The sequence below is a fragment of the Lethenteron reissneri genome, chromosome 51, assembly GCF_015708825.2.
Source record: "Lethenteron reissneri isolate LAM-NWPU_2019-01 chromosome 51, ASM1570882v1, whole genome shotgun sequence".
Lineage (NCBI taxonomy): Eukaryota > Metazoa > Chordata > Hyperoartia > Petromyzontiformes > Petromyzontidae > Lethenteron > Lethenteron reissneri.
Window position 1 is genome coordinate 4,636,646 of NC_083829.1, and position 19,228 is coordinate 4,655,873.

The 19,228-nt window shown below is 48.5% G+C and overlaps 1 protein-coding gene across 5 annotated transcripts in view; it reads left to right on the plus strand.

Annotated features, from left to right (window-relative positions):
- The window catches only part of LOC133355385 (FERM domain-containing protein 4A-like), a 308,322-nt gene that overhangs the window by 107,553 nt on the left and 181,541 nt on the right, over nucleotides 1-19,228 (plus strand). For 4 of the 5 annotated variants that reach the window (XM_061572640.1, XM_061572639.1, XM_061572642.1 and 1 more), the window contains exon 2: nucleotides 15,979-16,044. In XM_061572640.1, coding sequence (XP_061428624.1) covers nucleotides 15,979-16,044 — 66 coding nt within the window. Of the gene's footprint in view, nucleotides 1-9,030; nucleotides 9,135-15,978; nucleotides 16,045-19,228 lie in introns of those variants that run through there. The other variant, XM_061572643.1, reaches the window with a different exon arrangement.

Below are 19,228 nucleotides of genomic sequence, written 5' to 3' on the forward strand. Positions count from 1 at the left end.
ACGACTTTGAAAACATGGATGTTCGAGATGGGCAAGTGGCAACTTTATAACGAAGCATCAATGTACGTGTAGACCAGCCCAACGTGACCACCCCAACGTGACCAACCCTACGTGACCACCCGGCACGGCCTGCTCAGGCTTTTTGAGTTCGGGGTCGTAGGGTCAGGAAGTTTTGCCACCAACAATGGGATGTTAGAGATGGGCAAAATGCACTCGTGGGAACTTTATTACGAAATATCAATGTACGTGTAGACTAGGGGGTGGCAAAGCTTCCTGACCCTACGACCCCCAACCCGAAATCTTGAGCAGGCCGTGCGGGGTGTTCACGTGGGGGTGGTCACGTAGAGGTGGTGACGTAGGGGTGGTGGTCATGTGGAGGTGGTGACGTAGGGGTGGTCACGTGGGGGTGGTGGTCATGTGGAGGTGGTGACGTAGGGGTGGTCACGTTGGAGGTGGTCACGTTGGGGATGGTCATGTGGAGGTGGTCAAGTGGAGGTGGTGACGTAGGGGGTGGTCACGTTGGGGTTGTCACGTGGGGATGGTGACGTAAGGGTAGTCACGTTGGGTGTGGTCACGTAGAGGTGGTGACGTAGGAGTGGTGGTCACGTGGGGGTGGTCACGTGGGGGTGGTCACGTAGAGGTGGTGACGTAGGAGTGGTGGTCACGTGGGGGTGGTCACGTGGAGGTGGTCACGTTGGAGGTGGTCACGTTGGGCGTGGTCACGTTGGGGGGTGGTCATGTGGAGGTGGTCATGTGGAGGTGGTCATGTGGAGGTGGTGACATAGGGGTGGTGGTCACGTAGCGGTGGTCACGTGTAGGGTGGGCAGGCAGCCGTTTTTTTCTGGCACTGGTTGACTCTGGAGTTTTTTTTTAAGTTCATAAATCTGTGGGAGCACCCCGGGAGTACTCGTGTCGAACTCCGCTGCCAGGGGCGAGTGGCCTGGACCTCCGATTGCTCCCGCTTGAAATTGTCCTGTTTAAAATAAAAAGTTCTACTGAAAAGTTCCAATTCGGCTTGCGTCTCTCCAGAGCCTGACTTTCGTTGCCTGTGAGAGAGGCGTGTGGCTCACGAGCCACAGGGTTTGGCCATCCCTGCTGATATACCTTCTACACTTACCGTGCCTTCGTACACTTGACTATACGTGGTTTATCCAGGAGAGTACCGTATATATTAATCAAAAGTATCCAAGTGATTTCCTTCTCGAATGAGCCTTGATGCGTTGGTGATCGTCTCCTGAGGCAGTGGTGGAAACTCCAGAATCCTATGGCGCTGTTCACTTCCCTTCTTCTTGTTCTTCGTCATCATCATCGTCGTCTTCGTCGTGTCTCCTGCCCAACCTCGAGAGGGGACGTTTACCAATGATCTGCACAGGCCTATCCGTGGCGGCATTGCCAAATCACGAGCAGTAGCATTGTGGTGTTGCAGGGCCGTCTGAGGAGAGATGATCCCATGGTTTGATTTTACTGACAAGCACCGCGCCCCTCCCGCCCCCCCGATTTCATGAGAGAGTTGCGGCTCCGCCATGTGAGCCATTTGGAATTGGAGCCCAGACGCGAGCTCCTCACTGCGGGGGGTGGTCACGTTGGATGTGGTCACGTAGAGGTGGTGACGTAGGGGTGGTGGTCACGTGGGGGTGGTCACGTAGAGGTTGTGACGTAGGGGTGGTGGTCACGTGGGGCTGGTCACGTAGAGGTGGTGACGTAGGGGTGGTGGTCACGTGGGGGTGGTCACGTAGAGGTGGTGACGTAGGGGTGGTGGTCACGTGGGGGTGGTCACGTAGAGGTGGTGACGTAGGGGTGGTGGTCACGTGGGGGTGGTCACGTAGAGGTGGTGACGTAGGGGTGGTGGTCACGTGGGGGTGGTCACGTAGAGGTGGTGATGTAGGGGTGGTGGTCACGTGGGGGTGGTGACGTAGAGGTGGTGACGTAGGGGTGGTGGTCACGTGGGGGTGGTCACGTAGAGGTGGTGACGTAGGGGTGGTGGTCACGTGGGGGTGGTCACGTAGAGGTGGTGACGTAGGGGTGGTGGTCACGTGGGGTGGTCACGTAGAGGTGGTGACGTAGGGGTGGTGGTCACGTGGGGGTGGTCACGTAGAGGTGGTGACGTAGGGGTGGTGGTCATGTAGAGGTTTGGAATTGGAGCTCCTCACTGCGGGGGGGTGGGGGGGGGGCGCGATTCCTCGCCGGCTCCATTCAACGGCTTCGTTGCCTGGATTACTTTACCAAAACGTGGTTACTTATTTTATCGACACCCCCAGGAGGGATTGATAGGCCAAGTCAACTCCCCCGGCGAGGATTCGAACTCTCGCAACCGTTTTTTCCTATTGCGAGCCGCTCGCTCTGCCGCCCGGTCGGTCAGTTCATTATCGTTTTTGCGAAAACGTTGAAGCAATAGGGTTTCATTAAGGCAGGTTAATTCCAGTCAGACCTAAAGTGTCGTTATCCTCAAGCAAGAAATCGTGCAGCACACGTCTCATTTGCAGCCTTGAGCCTGTTGGTGGTTTAATTACCCAATTTTATACTTTCACTTCCCTACACATTGGTGTTCGTTTCAATGGCCACAGAAGGGTAATGGGGCTGAGTCAACCCTCGACGGGGATTTGAACTCCGTGACCTTTCGATGTGTCACGTGCTCCAACAGCAGTGACAACCAGCAGGATCCTCACAATTAACACGCACACACACACTACTGACCCCGGATGTAGTTGCTCATCCATTTGGCTTTCGACTATTGAGCTATGTCTAAGACTGCACGTGTAAGTTAACCATGCGATGATTATTATTATTTTTGTTGTAGTTTCGAATAAGGTGAATATTGCAAATGGGTTGTGTTAATACCACAAGGACCCCCCCACCCCCCACAGCAAATATATATTTATTTTCAAGTGTTGCTTTGCAGTGGACGAACCTGGCTTCCAAGTGTGGCGCAACCGAAATAATAATAAAAATAATAATAAAAATAATAAGAATAAAATGTGCTTGGTATTAAAAAAAACTGAGACAGCATTTCCAAATCTTAAACTTTTTCCTAGTTTTTTTTTATTCACCGGTGTCCAATATACCCGGCGAAATTTTAACACGTGGGATTTTTTTTTTGTTGCAGTTCATTTTTACCGAAAGTGCACACTGGCAGTCCTCATTATTGTACGCGGTGTTAGAATTTTGCATATTGAGTAAGGCACCGCACGAACACCTGCTTGGCTGTGAGCATGGGTGATGCCCGCAGAATGCTGATGAACTACTGCCTTTGTGCAAGTCGTTTGCATGTCGACGCTTTACAAGCGGATACAATGCAAAGCGGAACACTGGCAAAGAACACGTTGATCAATCGTGATCCTTTTTGCCGTCAGCCGCAAACCATGAATGGTATACGTCTCCGTGTTTCTCTGTATCCTTGCCATTTGCATGTTTTATGTGTGCGAGTAAAACCTTCCGTAATTGTATATCTGTCCCATGATATTCCACGTCCGTCTGTATGCCATCCTGTCTGTCCTTGAGTGCATCTGTCCAACTCACCAGGGTCTGTCTGCTCATCTCTCGTTAATTATTGATTCTGCCTGTGTGTGTGCGCCTGTGTATGTGTGTAGACACAAAGGGGTGCGGTAGTGTAGCGGTTTATGCGCTGTGCGAGGATCCCCGCTCACGGCCAACACCAGTGACGATTATATGAACCGGTCCTGGGCCTCCCCTAGGTCGACTCAGTCTCAAATGAGCACCTGGTGCAGTGTGCAAACATCGCCGCAGGGGAAAACAAAGGCGTCCGGGCGTGGTGCTGGCCACTTGCCCCAACAGTCTGTTAAGGCTATACCAGAGTTATTTATTTTTGTGTGTGTGTATAGTCACTCGTGCACTGCGCTACAAACTTGACAGCCTAGATGTGATCCCTGGCAAAGGACATCAGTAGCAATTGCTTTACGTGCTGTGCCTAGGCCTCCCTTAGGTTGACCTAGCTTGAAATGAGTTCCTGGTGTTGCTTGTAAATATCCGTGCTGGATGATTGAGACAAATAGTGGCCCAGCGATATTTCGGATCACGTCACCGTCTTGCGTGTCGTCTCAGCTGTGATCTCAGTGTTTATTTATTGCACTCGTCCCTGCAGATTTTAAGGCTTTCATAATCTGTGTATAAAGGACTTGGCCTTTCCATCTGTTGCTGTCAAGCCGTCCATAATGCCATACGCAGCACCAATCGGTTTCACAGCAGCAGTATATTTGTGAACATTTCATGCAACGATAGCAGCACGACCTGCCTAAAATCTGAACTTAAATGAGAAATGCAGGTGCTATCATTCAGTGAATCGTAGCGTAAGGATGCGAAGAGCCAGCAACTGAATTTTCTATAGCTCAGAGCTTTTTATTTCTCCCACGTTTGAATGTGCCCCCTCCACACGTCGTTACTTCCTTTTCAAAACTGCCCGGTCAGGAGCACGTGTTGGCAATGATAGCACCGTTTCAGCGACGTATGTCTGTACCAATGCTGTTTGCTGTCTCATTGATTGATGTGGAAAGTTACACACAAATGCAAATTTTTTTTTTTACATTGTGCCACGTTGTGGCAAGAGCACTCGAATGACATTCGCAAGGTTGCGAGCTCAAATCCAGTTCAGCGTTACAAGTCAGCCTATCATCTGTCTGAGGCCAGGGGTCGGTAGTCTGCTGCTCTGGAGCCGCATGCGTGACGTTATTCACGTTGCTTTGCCGCTCTTGAAATATTGAGGGTCTTTTTTTTTGACGGAATAAAAAAAATGCTGCTGCTTGTTATTTTGGTTTGCCGACCCCTGGTCAAAGGTCAATAAAATAAGTACCACTTGTTTTAAAAGTGGGGAGTGGTAGTTTTTAGAAGGTACTGCCTCCCAAGTCAGGAATGAGCAATATCTAGGACTGCCAAAGAATATGGGGAATTCCCCATTTCCTTTTTTCTTTCATATTTTCGTCATAATGGGAAAAAAAGGCCATCCATGAATCGAGGTCCATGTGGCACATGTGTGTGTGAATGTTGAACTTCTTTCACACCGTACGTAGCCAACGGCGTTACTCGGAGGTGCGCTCTTGCTTCACGACGGTCGCCATTTCGCGCTTGGCATGGCGCCGAGATGCCGCCGTGCAGTGCACCCAGCGACGTGACATCTTGCAGCCTCTTCTTGGTTCTTTCGGTAAAGTAACGTAGAATGGAAATAATAAAATAATGAAAATAAAACATAATAAAATTAAAATTTCTCCTGATATGCAAATTCTTTTGTCAAGGCACTCTTCCCCCTCCATCCCAGCTTAAATAGACGATCCAAGCCTGGGGTTGTCATTCAGACTCTGTCTTCTCGACAGACCTGTTCTGAGGACGGCTGCTTGCGTTGTGGCCGAAACGTCGTGAGAATTATTTTATGTTTTATTTTTATTATTTTATTATTTCCATTCTACGTGACTTTACCGAAAGAACCAAGAAGATGAATCCCTGCAGTCACGAAAGCTTTAAATCGAAAAATCTTGCAGCCTGCTTGTCGCGCGCGAGATGAGAGTTTTCCTGGGCAGCCCGGCGGGCGCGTCGATGCTGCCGTGGCTGCAGAAGCTTTGCCACAGATTCAGTCGTGTCGCGTGAGAGGCCTTCTACGTTGAGATGGGCCACACAGAGCGCTGCGGCCGTTGTTTTAAGCCTTCTATTGAGCCTTGAAGAAATGCCTTCGGCTGATTATTTTGGTTGCCGTTTCGACCGATGAAGCTGTTCAGCAGTATTTGGTCTGCACCAGCGATATGACTGGTGGTGCTGGGGGAAGACCGCTTCAAGGTTACCAAATTCTTCCAGATTGCGGTGGTGAGATGTTATCTCCCTCGCCTGGTATGCAGGAGGTCTTGGGTTCGATCCTGACTCTTGATGCTTGTATATTTGGAGTTTGTATGTTCTTCCCGTGGTCACTTGGATTTTTCTCCGGGTCCTCCGGATTTTCCCTCCACATTTAGAATCAGCATGCATTTAAAGTGTTGGGCTGCTATAAATTTCCCCATGATAAGCCACTTTGTTGAGCTATCATTTGTGGCCAGGCCGCTTCTGAAAAACGGCAACATAGCTCAGTGAGCCTTACCTGGTAACATAAAAAAAAATCAGCAGGGGAGATGCTTTGACTTGGCACTCATAATTTTACGCAGTTGTTGCTGACTTGGCCGAGATTATCAAATGAGCCTCGCGTGAGAGCCAATGGAACCCACAGCGCTTCTGTCCCACGGGCTCCCAGGCTATTTATACTCTGCCCACGTGGTGGCTAGAACTCATGATGTCACACACGGGCTGGTGCAGGAGCCTGTGACACAAAAAGCCCCTGGGGGTCGTACTTCTCCCTCCACATGCGGAGCCGTTATTAAATCTGGCCACCTGAGGGAAAAGCCAGGCGCTATCGGTGACTGCGGTAATTAAGTGATGGCACTGTTTGATAATTAACAAACAGAAAAAGCCAATGAACATGAAGGAGTCAATGGGTTCCTTACAGCTCTTCACAGAATGCTGATCTTATTGTGGTTGTGGGTCATCGTCAGAAGTTCGCCAATAAAGTGCCGCTCACAAAAGGACGCAAAGTGTCATTTGCGTTGCAAAAACAAATTAGCTTGCATTGTATGATGACGCGTAACTCTATAGAAATGTAAACATCACGGGAATAGATATACAAGCACGCACGAAAAAACAAAAACAAATAATTGTCCTATTAGTTTGGATAGGCCATGGAGGTACTGTTAGTAAATTCCCAAATTCCCATTTATAATCTGAAATAAAAAATGTCCCGATCTGAAAATCATCCCCAGCACGATCTGTAAACGGCGAGCACTTTTAATTTGATGTGTGCCGTTTTACAACGCATGGCAGCTCCAATTAGCACGGTTGGTTACGTACGGTGCAAAATAAGTTCCAAGTTCAACTTATAGCTCAAGGCCGGACACGTAAATGTGTCCCACCAATTTTGCCTACTTTTGTGCCGTATTCATCCACCTGACTGGGTGCTTATTCTAGGCCGAGGGAGTCCGAAGGCATCCCAAGGGGACACACCCAATGTCATCTTCAGATTCCGATTGCCGCTGGTGTGCAGTGGCAATGATTGAACCGAACCTGCACACGCGATGTTGTGTATTCTTCCGTCAAGTCACGGTCTTTTTAAATCCTTTATATTAAGTTTGCTTGCTTGCGTGCTTGCTTGCTTACGACCGTGCAAATCTTTCGGTCGTTTTTTAACACACTTCCCGTGATCCAATCGAGCTGACATTTTCCACACAGACTCGTTGTGCGTGACAATTTATTTTCGTGAAACAACATTTCCAAAAATTACCACTTTTTAGGAAAAACTTTTTTTAAATATTTAATTTAAAATACCAATGTGATGAAAATGAAACTCTTACTCAAGAAAAACAGAAATGAATAATAAAATAAAACCGATGCCACGCATATAAAGGATTTATAGTGAAAAACTTTGTTTTTACGGGTTAATTTTTTATCAGCCTCAAGTGAGGGTGGCGCAGTGCTAATCTTTCTTGGCAGGATTGAAAACTGCCTGTTCTTCTTGCAGGAATCAACTCTTTTGTCACATAGCCAACGCTGGCTTTTCCCAAATTGGTGCAGCTTATTATTTAAATGACCTCGTAAGGATAATGGGAAGCAGTGGTGGCAGTAATGGTGGCACTCTGGTAAGTGCGCTGTGCTATCAATCCGGCCATCTGGAATTAATTTGCTACCCATGGATAACATTTGGGGCAAGTGATATCTGAACCAGCCCTGGCCACCCATTCACCAACTCACACTGACCGGCATGGTGTAGATCGACATATAATGGAGCAGCATTTTGATTGACACAGCGCTCCGAGTTACGTTTCATGAGGACGAGAGGCTGACTAGACTCCTCGCCTGGGATTTCACATTGTCATCTCCCAGTTGTATTCCAAAATGTACCCGGTGCGTTGTTCCTCGTCGGAAGCGTGGTCAACACGTTGCCGGCTCAGGGCACGGGAAGCCCTCCCAGGACTTGAGCCGATATCGTGGGCAAGATACGGGGCACTCGTGGGCGCGTTTAATTCGGCCATTCGGCCACTCCACCCTTTTCCTGTTTAGCTCATTAAAGTTTGGTGGGGGGGGGGGCGTTGGAGCACGATGGGAAGGCAAGAGCTAGCGCACTTGCGGTGGAACAGAGAGAGACTTCAACCGTCGTTGAACCTCCAGGAAGCTCCGTTAAATGACTCAAAGTGCTGCCGCCTGAACGGCCGTTAGCGGTGGTTGCGACTGTGAAGAAAATCGATTTTGTACTTTTTGGGGTTTTTTTTATGTTACGTGATTAATGGACAAATAAATATTGCAGCGATTTTATTGGCTGCTTTGTTTCGGTATTTTTTTTTTACATGGAGACAGTTTGTAGGAGTGAAGATCGATTGATACGTTTGTGCTTTTCGTTTGTAAAGTAATTTCTCCCGCTGAATATTGGACGTTGCGGTTTTAATTGACTGTAAAACATCAAACAAAAATTTTGCGTACCAATCCCGTTTCACAGAGACGCGAAAGTACGTACGTTATTGAGAGGTCGAGTGAAACAAAGAATATCCCTTAATCATAAAAATATTGCACCTCTAACATTTAACGTTTGCGTTCACGGTAAATAAAACACATTTGACAACCACAATTCCACAATTAAATAGCCGTGCCGATCTGACGCAAATAAGAGTCGTCTACCAGCAGAGCAAGGTTTTTACAACAGCGAAATCGGACAACACCCATCGGGCTTTCTCAACTCATCTCAATAACACATGTATCTCAAGACCCTACAAAAAGGAGCCTCATCGCTCAAGGCAGCAGACAAGGCGGCAGACGAGAGCCCATCAGAGATGGTCGCGAAAGGTCAGCGCCGGCAGACGAGAGGCGGGCACGCGATGGCGTCGTCCGGCCCCGACACGTCTCGTTCTCCGCTCGACTTGGGCGAATTTGGCCGAAGGTGCCGGAGCGCTTTGCAGGGGCTGGGGTGGCGGGGTCGTGGGCACGGCGGTGGTGGTGGTCACGGCGGTGGTGGTGGTCACGGCGGTGGTGGTGGTCACGGCGGTGGCGGCACGCGAGGGCACTGGTACTCGGTGCCCCTGCGCACCATCCGACACCTCGCCGTGCTGAGCGACCTCTACCAGGTAACCGTCCTCGATCTGCTGCGAGCTGCTGCTGCTGCGGCTGTGGCTGCTGCTGCGGTGGCTGCTGCGGCTGCTGCTGCTGCAGTGACTGCTGCTGCTGCTGATGCTGCTGCGGCTGCTGCGGCTGCTGCTGCGGTGGCTGCTGCTGCTGCTGATGCTGCTGCTGCGGCTGCTGCTGCTGCGGCTGCTGCTGCGGTGGCTACTGCGGCTGCTGCTGCGGCTGCTGTTGCTGCTGCGGTGGCTGCTGCTGCTGCGGGTGCTGCTGCTACTGCTGCGGCTGCTGTGGGTGCTGATGCTGATGCTGCTGCTGCGGTTGCTGCTGCGCCTGCGGTGGCTGCGGCGACGGAATGAGGGACTAACGTCGAATTGAGCGACGGGTGTTGCGCTTGTATTGCCATCAACTGTGGGTGCGTTTCCTCTATTAAACGTGTATAAACTAAACTATGAAAGCAAAACTAAAATATTTGAGCAGGCCAAGCCTACTTGAGCGATGTAGCTCTTTTTCAGAAGCGATCTCGCAACGAAGTGGCTCATGCGGACATTTACAGCAGCCAAATACTCCAAGCACATGTTTCTAAATGTGGAGGGAAAACCCGGAGGACCTGGAGAAATAAATCAACGCGACCACGGAGAAAGAGACATGCAAAATTAAAATATACAGGTGTCAGGCTCGGGATATAACCCACGACCTCCTGTACACCAGGTGAGGTAGTTAACATTTCGCCAACGTGACGCCATCTCTTGCAATCCAGAGGTTGCCGGCTTTGTTTTTTCCTGGTGCAGCAGTTGAAGCAATGTGCACGTCTTTTTAAATCCTTTATATTAAGTTCGCTTGCTTGCTTAGGACCGTGCAAATCTTTCGGTCGTTTTTTAACCCACTTCCCGTGATCCAATCGAGCTGACATTTTCCACACAGACTCGTTGTGCGTGACAATTAATGTTCGTGAAATTTTTTTTCCAAAATTTTACACTGTTTAGGACAAAAATATTATATTTAATTACCAATTGCTTAATGGTGCAATGCAGTCATCTGACCCATAGGTGGCAGCCATCTCAAGCCAGAGGACGAGAGGACTCTCGCCGCCACGCATATAAAGGATTTATAGTAAAAAACTTTGTTTTTACGGGTTAATTTTTTAAAAATCCCGCTGCCTCTGTCCAAGCTAGCAATGTGGCTCCACCACAGATAGTGATGGACAGGTCACTTGGTGAGGTGGGGTAGAGTGTGGAAGAGTAGGCCAAATACCCCATAGAGGCTCTCTACAGCTCCCTCTAGCGGAGGCCCTTCCGCCAGCGGTCATAAAAACAAGAAATTGCAGCGCTACACCTTTACGTTGGAGGTTTACGCTGACAAGTAATGTCTCCTAAATGTTGCATATTCATTCGTGAGAATGCAATGAACCGTTGATAGTTTTTCAGCAGTCTGTCCTGTTTTATGGATATTGTACCAAAGTGGAATGGGGCCCATCATGTATCACATTTATGAACTGATACTTAAGTTTAAAAATTCATGTTTAGAAAAAAAATAACCAGTTTAAATATAAATATTCTCAAGTGGAATGCATTCGTCATATGCAGCATACAATTCTACACCTTCAGTACATCACATTGTGTTCATTATACTTCTCCAAAATGCTCGTTGAATATGAATGTGTAAATGAAAAATATGTTACCAGAAAAACCACAACTCTTTCTTTTACATCGTGTTGTTAAGGCTTGAAACTGAATATTTGTGTTTTCGACAAACCTGACAATTGTGGGCGATCAATTTCCCTCTTGCAACGGTCATGTGACCAATTTGTTTCAGGTCCATCAGTGCATCCCGTTGTAGACAGATGATCGGGTTGATGCATCGTGTCTCTATGGGTCCACAAGTGCCTCATTATTTGTCAACAAAGCATTTGGAACGCCGTTTGGGTGTGTAGATGCGATGGAGTGGAATTAGCTGCAAGACATTTCCTTGCGCATTTCATCGTTTTGTGGCCGATATTTGTAACGAGATTCATTACAACTTTGACATATTGCAAAGTTGCATCGCCCTGTTCATAGACGGTCTTTATACTGGTAGGAACCTCCTGGTTACACCAGCCCACAGGGGATTATTTTGTCCGTCCGTCGTGCAGGGAGGGGCTGGGTGGGGAGGGGAGGGTGGGGAGGGGCTGAGTGGGGAGGGTGGGAGGGGCTGGGTGGGGAGGGTGGGGAGGGTGAGGAGGGAAGGGTGAGGAGGGGCTGGGTGGGGAGGGGCTGGGTGGGGAGGGGCTGGGTGGGGAGGGTGGGGAGGGGCTGGGTGGGGTGGGAGGGGAAGGGCTGGGTGGGGAGGGGCTGGGTGGGGAGGGGCTGGGTGGGGAGGGAGGGTGGGAAGGGGCTGGGTGGGGAGGGTGGGGCTGGGTGGGGGGTGGGGAGGGAGGGTGGGAAGGGGCTGGGTGGGGAGGGTGGGGCTGGGTGGGGGGTGGGAAGGGTGGGGCTGGGTGGGGAGGGGCTGGTCACCCCGTGGTGCCCTTATAAAACTCAACGTTTAACCTACTCACGCCGGCTTGTGCCCGCCCTCACAGTCGGGCATATTTGCGGAATACACCACGCCGCCGTTGACCCTGCAGGCCATTGACCGAGCAACCCAACGTTCCTACCAGCTCCCTCCGCAGGAATGTGTTTTCAGAGGCAGATCGCTGTCATGACTTTGAAATGATGCATCGGGATCCCTGTACAGTTAACATAGCTCATCATTGGCAAGACTTCGCTGTATCCGACTTGGTGCAAATTTTGTTTGCCCCTTCATCACATTTATTTTTGAAAACCGACCGCTTTCAATGTCTTGTGATCAAACCCTTTCCCAGCCAGGCATCGCTTGTCCTCAGGACCAGGTGATGCCCTCCTGTGGCCGTTCCTGATATTTCACGTGACCCCAAATGTAGTTGCTTTCAGGCCACGGCTATGATATGTCTTGCCGCCATCTCGTAGGGAAATCAGAAAATAAAAAAAATTGCTCCATATGGTCATGCCCCATTAATTCTAACTGTTTTCTACTTACCAGAAATCAAATTGTCCAAGTTTTACAGAATTTATTTTAAAAGCGTTTGGCTTCAGGGTGGCATACGGAAGCACATCACATAGTCTGCGGATGAGTTAATAGAGCATGGTTGTAATCGGCCTTAATGAGCAGTAAATGAGCAATCGAAGGGCACTGGAATGTGTGATGGTTGTCACAATGGGTGGCTCTGCAGCGTGCCACTGCCTGTGCGCATCTGATACGGCGAGGGCGGCTCACTGGCTCGCATTCGTCGCAGGCGCTCATTAGTAAGCAGAGTCAAGTTTTGACAAGTTCTTCTCCAGCCGTCTCAGTGGCAGATGCTGGAGAGCCGTGGCCTCTTTTTTAAAATCCTTTATATTAAGTTCACTTGCGCGCTTGCTTGCTTACAACCGTGCAAATCTTTCGGTCATTTTTTAACCCACTTCCCGTGATCCAATCGAGCTGACATTTTCCACACAGACTTGTTGTGTGTGACAATTAATGTTCAAGAAAAAAAAAAATCCAAAATGTTACACTTTTTAGGACAAAAATATTATATTTAATTACCAATTGCTTAATGGTGCAATGCAATCATCTGACCCATAGGTGGTAGCCATCTCAAGCCAGAGGACGAGAGGACTCTAGCCGCCACGCATATAAAGGATTTATAGTGAAAAACTTTGTTTTTACGGGTTATACTTGTTGTATAGCATGGCATCTATCTCCTGCATCGCGTGGGTCTATATACGTAGCATGGCTTTGTTTACGCCGATAGACTCTCCGTTTTGCCGACGTGGGATGCTGCTTTGGAATAACGGTTCGCTCGTTGGGACTCGCAAAGGTCAACAAGAGGTCACCGGTTCAGTTAATTCACCCGGCGGGCGTGGCAGTTGAAACCTGCAGACAAACGGCACCTGAACAATACACACGCTCACGAAACGCGAGTAGAAATAAAATAAAAGCACTCGCCACGTTCTTCATGAACGCTTCTTTATAACGGTACAATCTACATATATATTAAAGGGAAAGTTGTGATTATGTGTGTCTGTTCAAAATGTTTAGCGTACTTCCCGACATGCAACAAACTTGAAATTTGCCATGTGGGTACTTTCCAGACTGTACACCATACACAAATTATAAAAATACACTTTTGTGTTTTTGTTGGGTGGGGGTGGGGATCTCAATAATGCATATATTTTTTTGCACAGCAAGTGAGCTGTGACGTCAAATCTGTCACGTGACCCGCGCATGTGAAAGCGTAATGCATTGTAGTGTAGTGGGTAGCGCGCTGCGCTACGAACCCGGCGACCCGAGTTCGATTCCCGCTCACGGCCACCACCGGTTACGCTTATTTTAACCGCTCCTGGGCCTCCCCTAGGTCGACTCAGCCTCAAACGAGTAACTGCTGTGGTGTGTGAACTGGGGAGACAAAGGCGGCCGGGCGTGGTTAATTCAAGCCCCGGGCGAAGCCGGGTAGTAAAGCTAGTACAATATATGTGGTGCGGTTAAAGTACTACAGCCATGGCGCTTTGTCTGCTCCGCAGCCAATAGCCTGGGTATTTAAAAATATATATCGACAGCCAAAGTGTCAAGAATGTACTCACCGCACATTGCTAATTAAACTTTCTATTTAATCGCTGGGGGACAAAAATGATTGGGGATGAACCTCATAGTGCTCTTACCTGGTTACACAAAGGAGACTGATTAATAATCATTTTACGAGGGTAATTCAACCCTCAAACCCAACAAATTGAAAGCCATATTCAATTGTCATGAGTGTGATCGTTGGCAACAGTGATTAGTGCACACTGTGCTATGAGCCCAGCAACCTGGGTTCGATCCCCAGGCACGGCAAACAATCGGTGGCGAGTGAGATTTGAAAATGTCCTGGGCAACCCCCCCCCCCACCCCCGCCTACTGACCCCGTAACTCCTTCATCAACCCATGATGACCACCGCTGCTGGATTGACTGGGCACCGAGATTCAACTCGGTATGCAAACGCAGTCCAAAGTCCTCTTCCGTGCTCGGTCAAAGCATCGAAGCGGTGCTCCGTCTTCAATTGGCAAACCTCGAGCCGGTGGTGGAGATTCCCCCATTTCCATGGCAAGGATCGGTCTCTAACAGAACAACCACTTTCCAACCCAGCAGCTTAAATAGACGCTCCAAGCGTGGTGGTGTTTCATTCAGACGCTGTCTTCCCGACAGACCTGGTCTTCACCTGAGGACGGCTGCTTGCGTTGTGGCCGAAACGTCGTGAGAATTATTTTATTATGTTATATTTTTATTATTTATTACTTCCCTTCTACGTGACTTTACCGAAAGAACCAAGAAGAACAACAACCACTGTTGACACTCCATCCAGTAATGTTAGAATAAGAAATAAAACCTGATGGGATTCTTCCACATTGTATCCTAATTATATCCGGTGGGGAGATTGTGGGAGTCAGTTGAACCTAGCCACGATTTGAAACTCATGCCCGTAACGCCATTGAGAGCCCCTGCTCATTTCAAATTCCATGGCAAGGGGGCCGGTCTCTCTCTCTCTCTCGATTCAAGAACTAGTCTAAAACTTTCCACGAAACTGCTACCTCTTACTTTTTTGTTTCTCATTTGCAACTCAACGAGAGCCCCGGTACCGAAACGCCAATTACAGAACGGAGGGGTTTTGGGGAGTGGGGGGACACAAACTTGGTGAACAGCCGCAGCCCGATTTTCGACATGACAGGTGCCCCAATGCAGGGGTGGAGGGGGGGGGGAGATTGGGCTCACTGCACCCACTACCCAGGTGGAGGGACCACATTCCGGGGAAGGAGGGGGGGTACAGGAATGTTTATACAAAAACAAACTATTTTTATTTTGGCAGCTAAGGCCCCACTGAGCTGATAGCGCAACGAAGTGGGCTTATCGTCCGGAAATTTACAGCAGCCAAATGTTCTGAACGGCACGTCTTTGATTCTAAATGTGGAGGGGAAAACCGGAGGACCTGGAGAAAAATCCACGTGACCACGGGGAGAGAGACACGCAAACTGCAAATGTACAACAGGCGTCAGGGTCGGGATCGAACCCACGACCTCCTGTACACCAGGCGAGGTAGTTAACATCTCCTAGTCACCGTGATGATGATGATGAGAGAGACACACAACTCCAAATATACAGCAGCAGGCGTCAGGGTCGGGATCGAACCCACGACCTCCTGTATACCAGGTGAGGTATTTATGGTGAGGGGAAAGGGGTGAGGTGGAAGATAACTATAATACCGGGGGAAGGAAAGAGACGGACAGGGGGAGGGAGGGAGGAAGGAGGAGGGGGGAACCGGGTGGGGTCGGGGGTCCTATTTCTTTTTATTTACACGATTTTTATTAACTCACTGTCTGTTGTTGTATCCTAAAATCTTGTAACTCAATTTTTACCCACTTCCCAATGTGGTATCGACTGCAAACTTGGCATACTTATGTCATACTGATGACAATACGATATTGTATCATTAAAAATAAAAAATATTTTTTAAACAGTATTTTTTTATATGTTATGTTTCGGCTTGGGTCTAATTGTCCACGCTCAACTGCCGTTGGCTGTAAATCACCACGGAGCCCGTTACGTTATTCAAGCTTCGGGGCCACTTCCTGGAGTCGTGGAGTTCTTCCATTACTAGTACGGTACATTTCATAAAAGTTTTTTTTTCAATATTACTTATTTAACCCAGGAGGGTCTGCTGAGCTGCCCCGATACTCAACCGGGATCTGAACCTTCACACGCTCGTGCTCTAACCCTAGGACCCCACCCAGCCCACGCTCATTCAACCATTGCTCTCTCCTCTGTGTGTGCGCGCGCCACAGATGACGGAAGGGCGTCGGTGCCAGATTAATCTTCTGGACGACCGGAAGTTGGAGCTCCTGGTCCAGGTGACTTGAACGGCACAACCCCCGCACACCGTCGAGACTCGGGCGTTCGTCGTTACCACTCGTTCATCATCCATAACAGAGGTTTTTTTGGGTTAGAACGTGTAAATGCAAATGTGTCGTAAAACCCGCCACCACCAGACACACCCAATTAGTAAGGTTTGTCACGTAAACAGAACATGCCAATTCGTCGCTAGTACAGCACACCGGTGTGTTGGAGAGTAAACCCACAACATTTACAATCTGAGTACAACGTTTCGTCAGTAATTACAACTGGCATCGTCAGGCGGACAGCCAGATTTGTGTAGAAATCCTCCTGTTCACCACCGAGTTGAACTGCATTGTGGGGGACACCCTCAGCCCCCTGGGACTCGAGCAGTTCAAGCAGAAGGATCCGGCAGCACCCCGACCACCGCCTTCTCAGCGTTAACAAGGGATGGGCGGTAAATGCTGGTATACGCGGGACGGCCACGTTCCACGGAATTAAAAAAAAACACAATTGGGCCCGAAAGAGAGATGTGTTCATCTGAGTGCTGGGCTCAGTTAATTTTCTTGATGTGAAAAAAAACTCAAATGTGTGCAATGTTTTAGAGCTTATCATGCGTACAGAATAGTTTAGTGACGGTGAGATTTATTCTGACTGTGATACCCTCACTCTTCTGGGACACGCTCACAGTTCTTCATTAAAGCGGTCTTCAAGAACGAAATACCAGCAAAGAGCAACCAATGTGGGCGTGACTTGATTTTAAGAGCGGAGATTATAGGCCGTTATGTTGAATCTGCCAAAGCGTGTAATTGGTTCCAGGAGTCCATCAGTATAGTAAGGCTCGAACGAAAACACTCAAACCGATACGAAACTAACTCGTCAGATAATACTGCTCTACAGCAATTGTAAATATCACGTTTAAGTTTTGTGATGTCACGCTTACGGCCCTTTTTTAAATGGTTTCCTTTTTATCTGCTAATTTAATGCTCCTTAGAGGTTGTTGTGTGTATCTTACGCATTTATTGGCAAATGTGTGTCTGCAGGAGTATTGTTTAATTCATGCTCGTTTTGTTGCCTCATGCAAAGGTTTGTAAAAAAGAAAATGTAATGGGTTCTTCACTCACAATTGTATGCTTCCAAGGTGATGCTTCATTTGGGGGGGGGGGTCAGTTTAGTTCACCATCCCTTCGGAGTGAATCACTAAATTTATTGTTAATCAGAAAGTCTCAAGATACTTATTTTCAGGAGGGTCCCCACGAGTTGTCTCAGTGGGGGGGGGGGGGGGGGGGGCGATGTTGCCGTTGGTAAATCCCAGAGTGAGTAATCTTTGGAATAATTTCTAAGGAATGGGCTGTTTGGCCGATGCCTTATTCTTCTTCAGCTGTCCATCGCGAACTATGACGACTGCGGAGAACAGCTAGACATTTCCTGCGCGCCGGTGGGATGAGAGGGCCCAACCCTTGAAAGGAAAGCATCGGCCCGCACACTGTGGCCAAAGAGTTGCCCGCTCGTCTGCTGGACGGGATTTGTGTCGGGCCGTTGCTGCTGACGCTGATACGCTCTTGTCCTTGTTTTTCTCCTTCAATACCGGACAACATTGTATGTTGGGGTTTTTGTTGATGTTGTTGTTTTAGCTATGGGAGGAAACTAGAGGAAACCCGTGAAGAACAGGAAAAGAACATAGAAACGTCACGGAGATAGTCGACCCCCAGTGGGGAATCCAACCTCGGCACATGTTGCTGTGAGGCACAAATGCCGTGAGTTCTGTACGTTGGGACGTCAATAGTGGTTGCCTAATGGAAAAGACTTTCCGCTTCTGCTTTGTGAATGTGCCATTTCCACCCACTGGCTCAATCAGGGCGGACATTGCATCTGAGCAGGGGTGGCGTAGGGGGGTAAAGAAATCGAGCAAAATCACAGCACCCCAAAATTATGGCACCCCAAAATCATGGTACCCCAAAATCATAGAAACCCCAAAATCACAGCACCCCAAAATCACAGCACCCCAAAATTATGGCACCCCAAAATCATAGAAACCCCAAAATCACAGCACCCCAAAATCACATCACCCCAAAATTATTGCACCCCAAAATCACAGCACCCCAAAATCATAGAAACCCCAAAATCACACCACCCCAAAATCACAGCACCCCAAAATCACAGCACACCAAAATCATAGCACACCAAAATCACGGCACTCCAAAATTATGGCACTCCAAAATCACAGCACTCCAAAATCACAGCACCCCAAAATCACAGCACACCAAAATCACAGTGCCCCAAAATCACAGCACCCCAAAATCACAGCACCCCAAAATCACAGCACCCCAAAATCACAGCACCTCAAAATCACAGCACTCCAGATTCATAGCACCCCAGAATAATTTCACCCCAAGAAGCTCAGGAGAAAAGGGGGGCATCGGGGTTCATGGAAAATCTGGGTGCATCATATCTCGAATTTGAAATCGTAATGAACGTAACGAGCTCATTCGTGGCTCTCTCTATGAATAAAACATGGCTCCTAATACATTGCAGGGCTCGATGTACGCAGCATGGCTCTGCCACTGGTGGTTAGGCAGGCGAGCTCACTCGCACTGTTTAGGGCTTCTCAAAAGACTCGTCCGTGCCGCCTGGCCTACACTCTTCATGTGTGACCAGTGGACTTCGGGACTACTTTGGACGATCGATGTTTCCTTTCGTGACTGCAGGGATTTATCTTCTTGGTTCTTTCGGTAAAGTCACGTAGAAGGGAAGTAATAAAATAATTAAAATAAAACATAATAAAATGTTTTAAAACATAATAAAATATGTTTTATTTTTATTATTTTATTACTTCCCTTCTACGTGACTTTACCGAAAGAACCAAGAAGATCAATCCCTGCAGTCACGAAAGCTTTAAATCGAAACGTTTCCTAACTTCTTGCACGGCGCACTCAGATAAACCCCCTGGTTTAATTGCACCTTCTAAATGTCAATTATTATTATCAATTGAATTTCTCGCGTCTCTCGTCTTTTTTTTCTTGCCTCTCTTTTGATCTCATAACATCTCGTAATGTTGTCTGCAAATCTCTTATCTCGTCTCTGTCGCCTGTTCGTGTCTCTTCACCCAACACACGAGGATATTAGGAATTGAACAAAAAAGAGGAGGATGGTTGAAGGTGGGGGGGGGGGCAGAAGTGACGGGGGGGGCGCACCCACGTG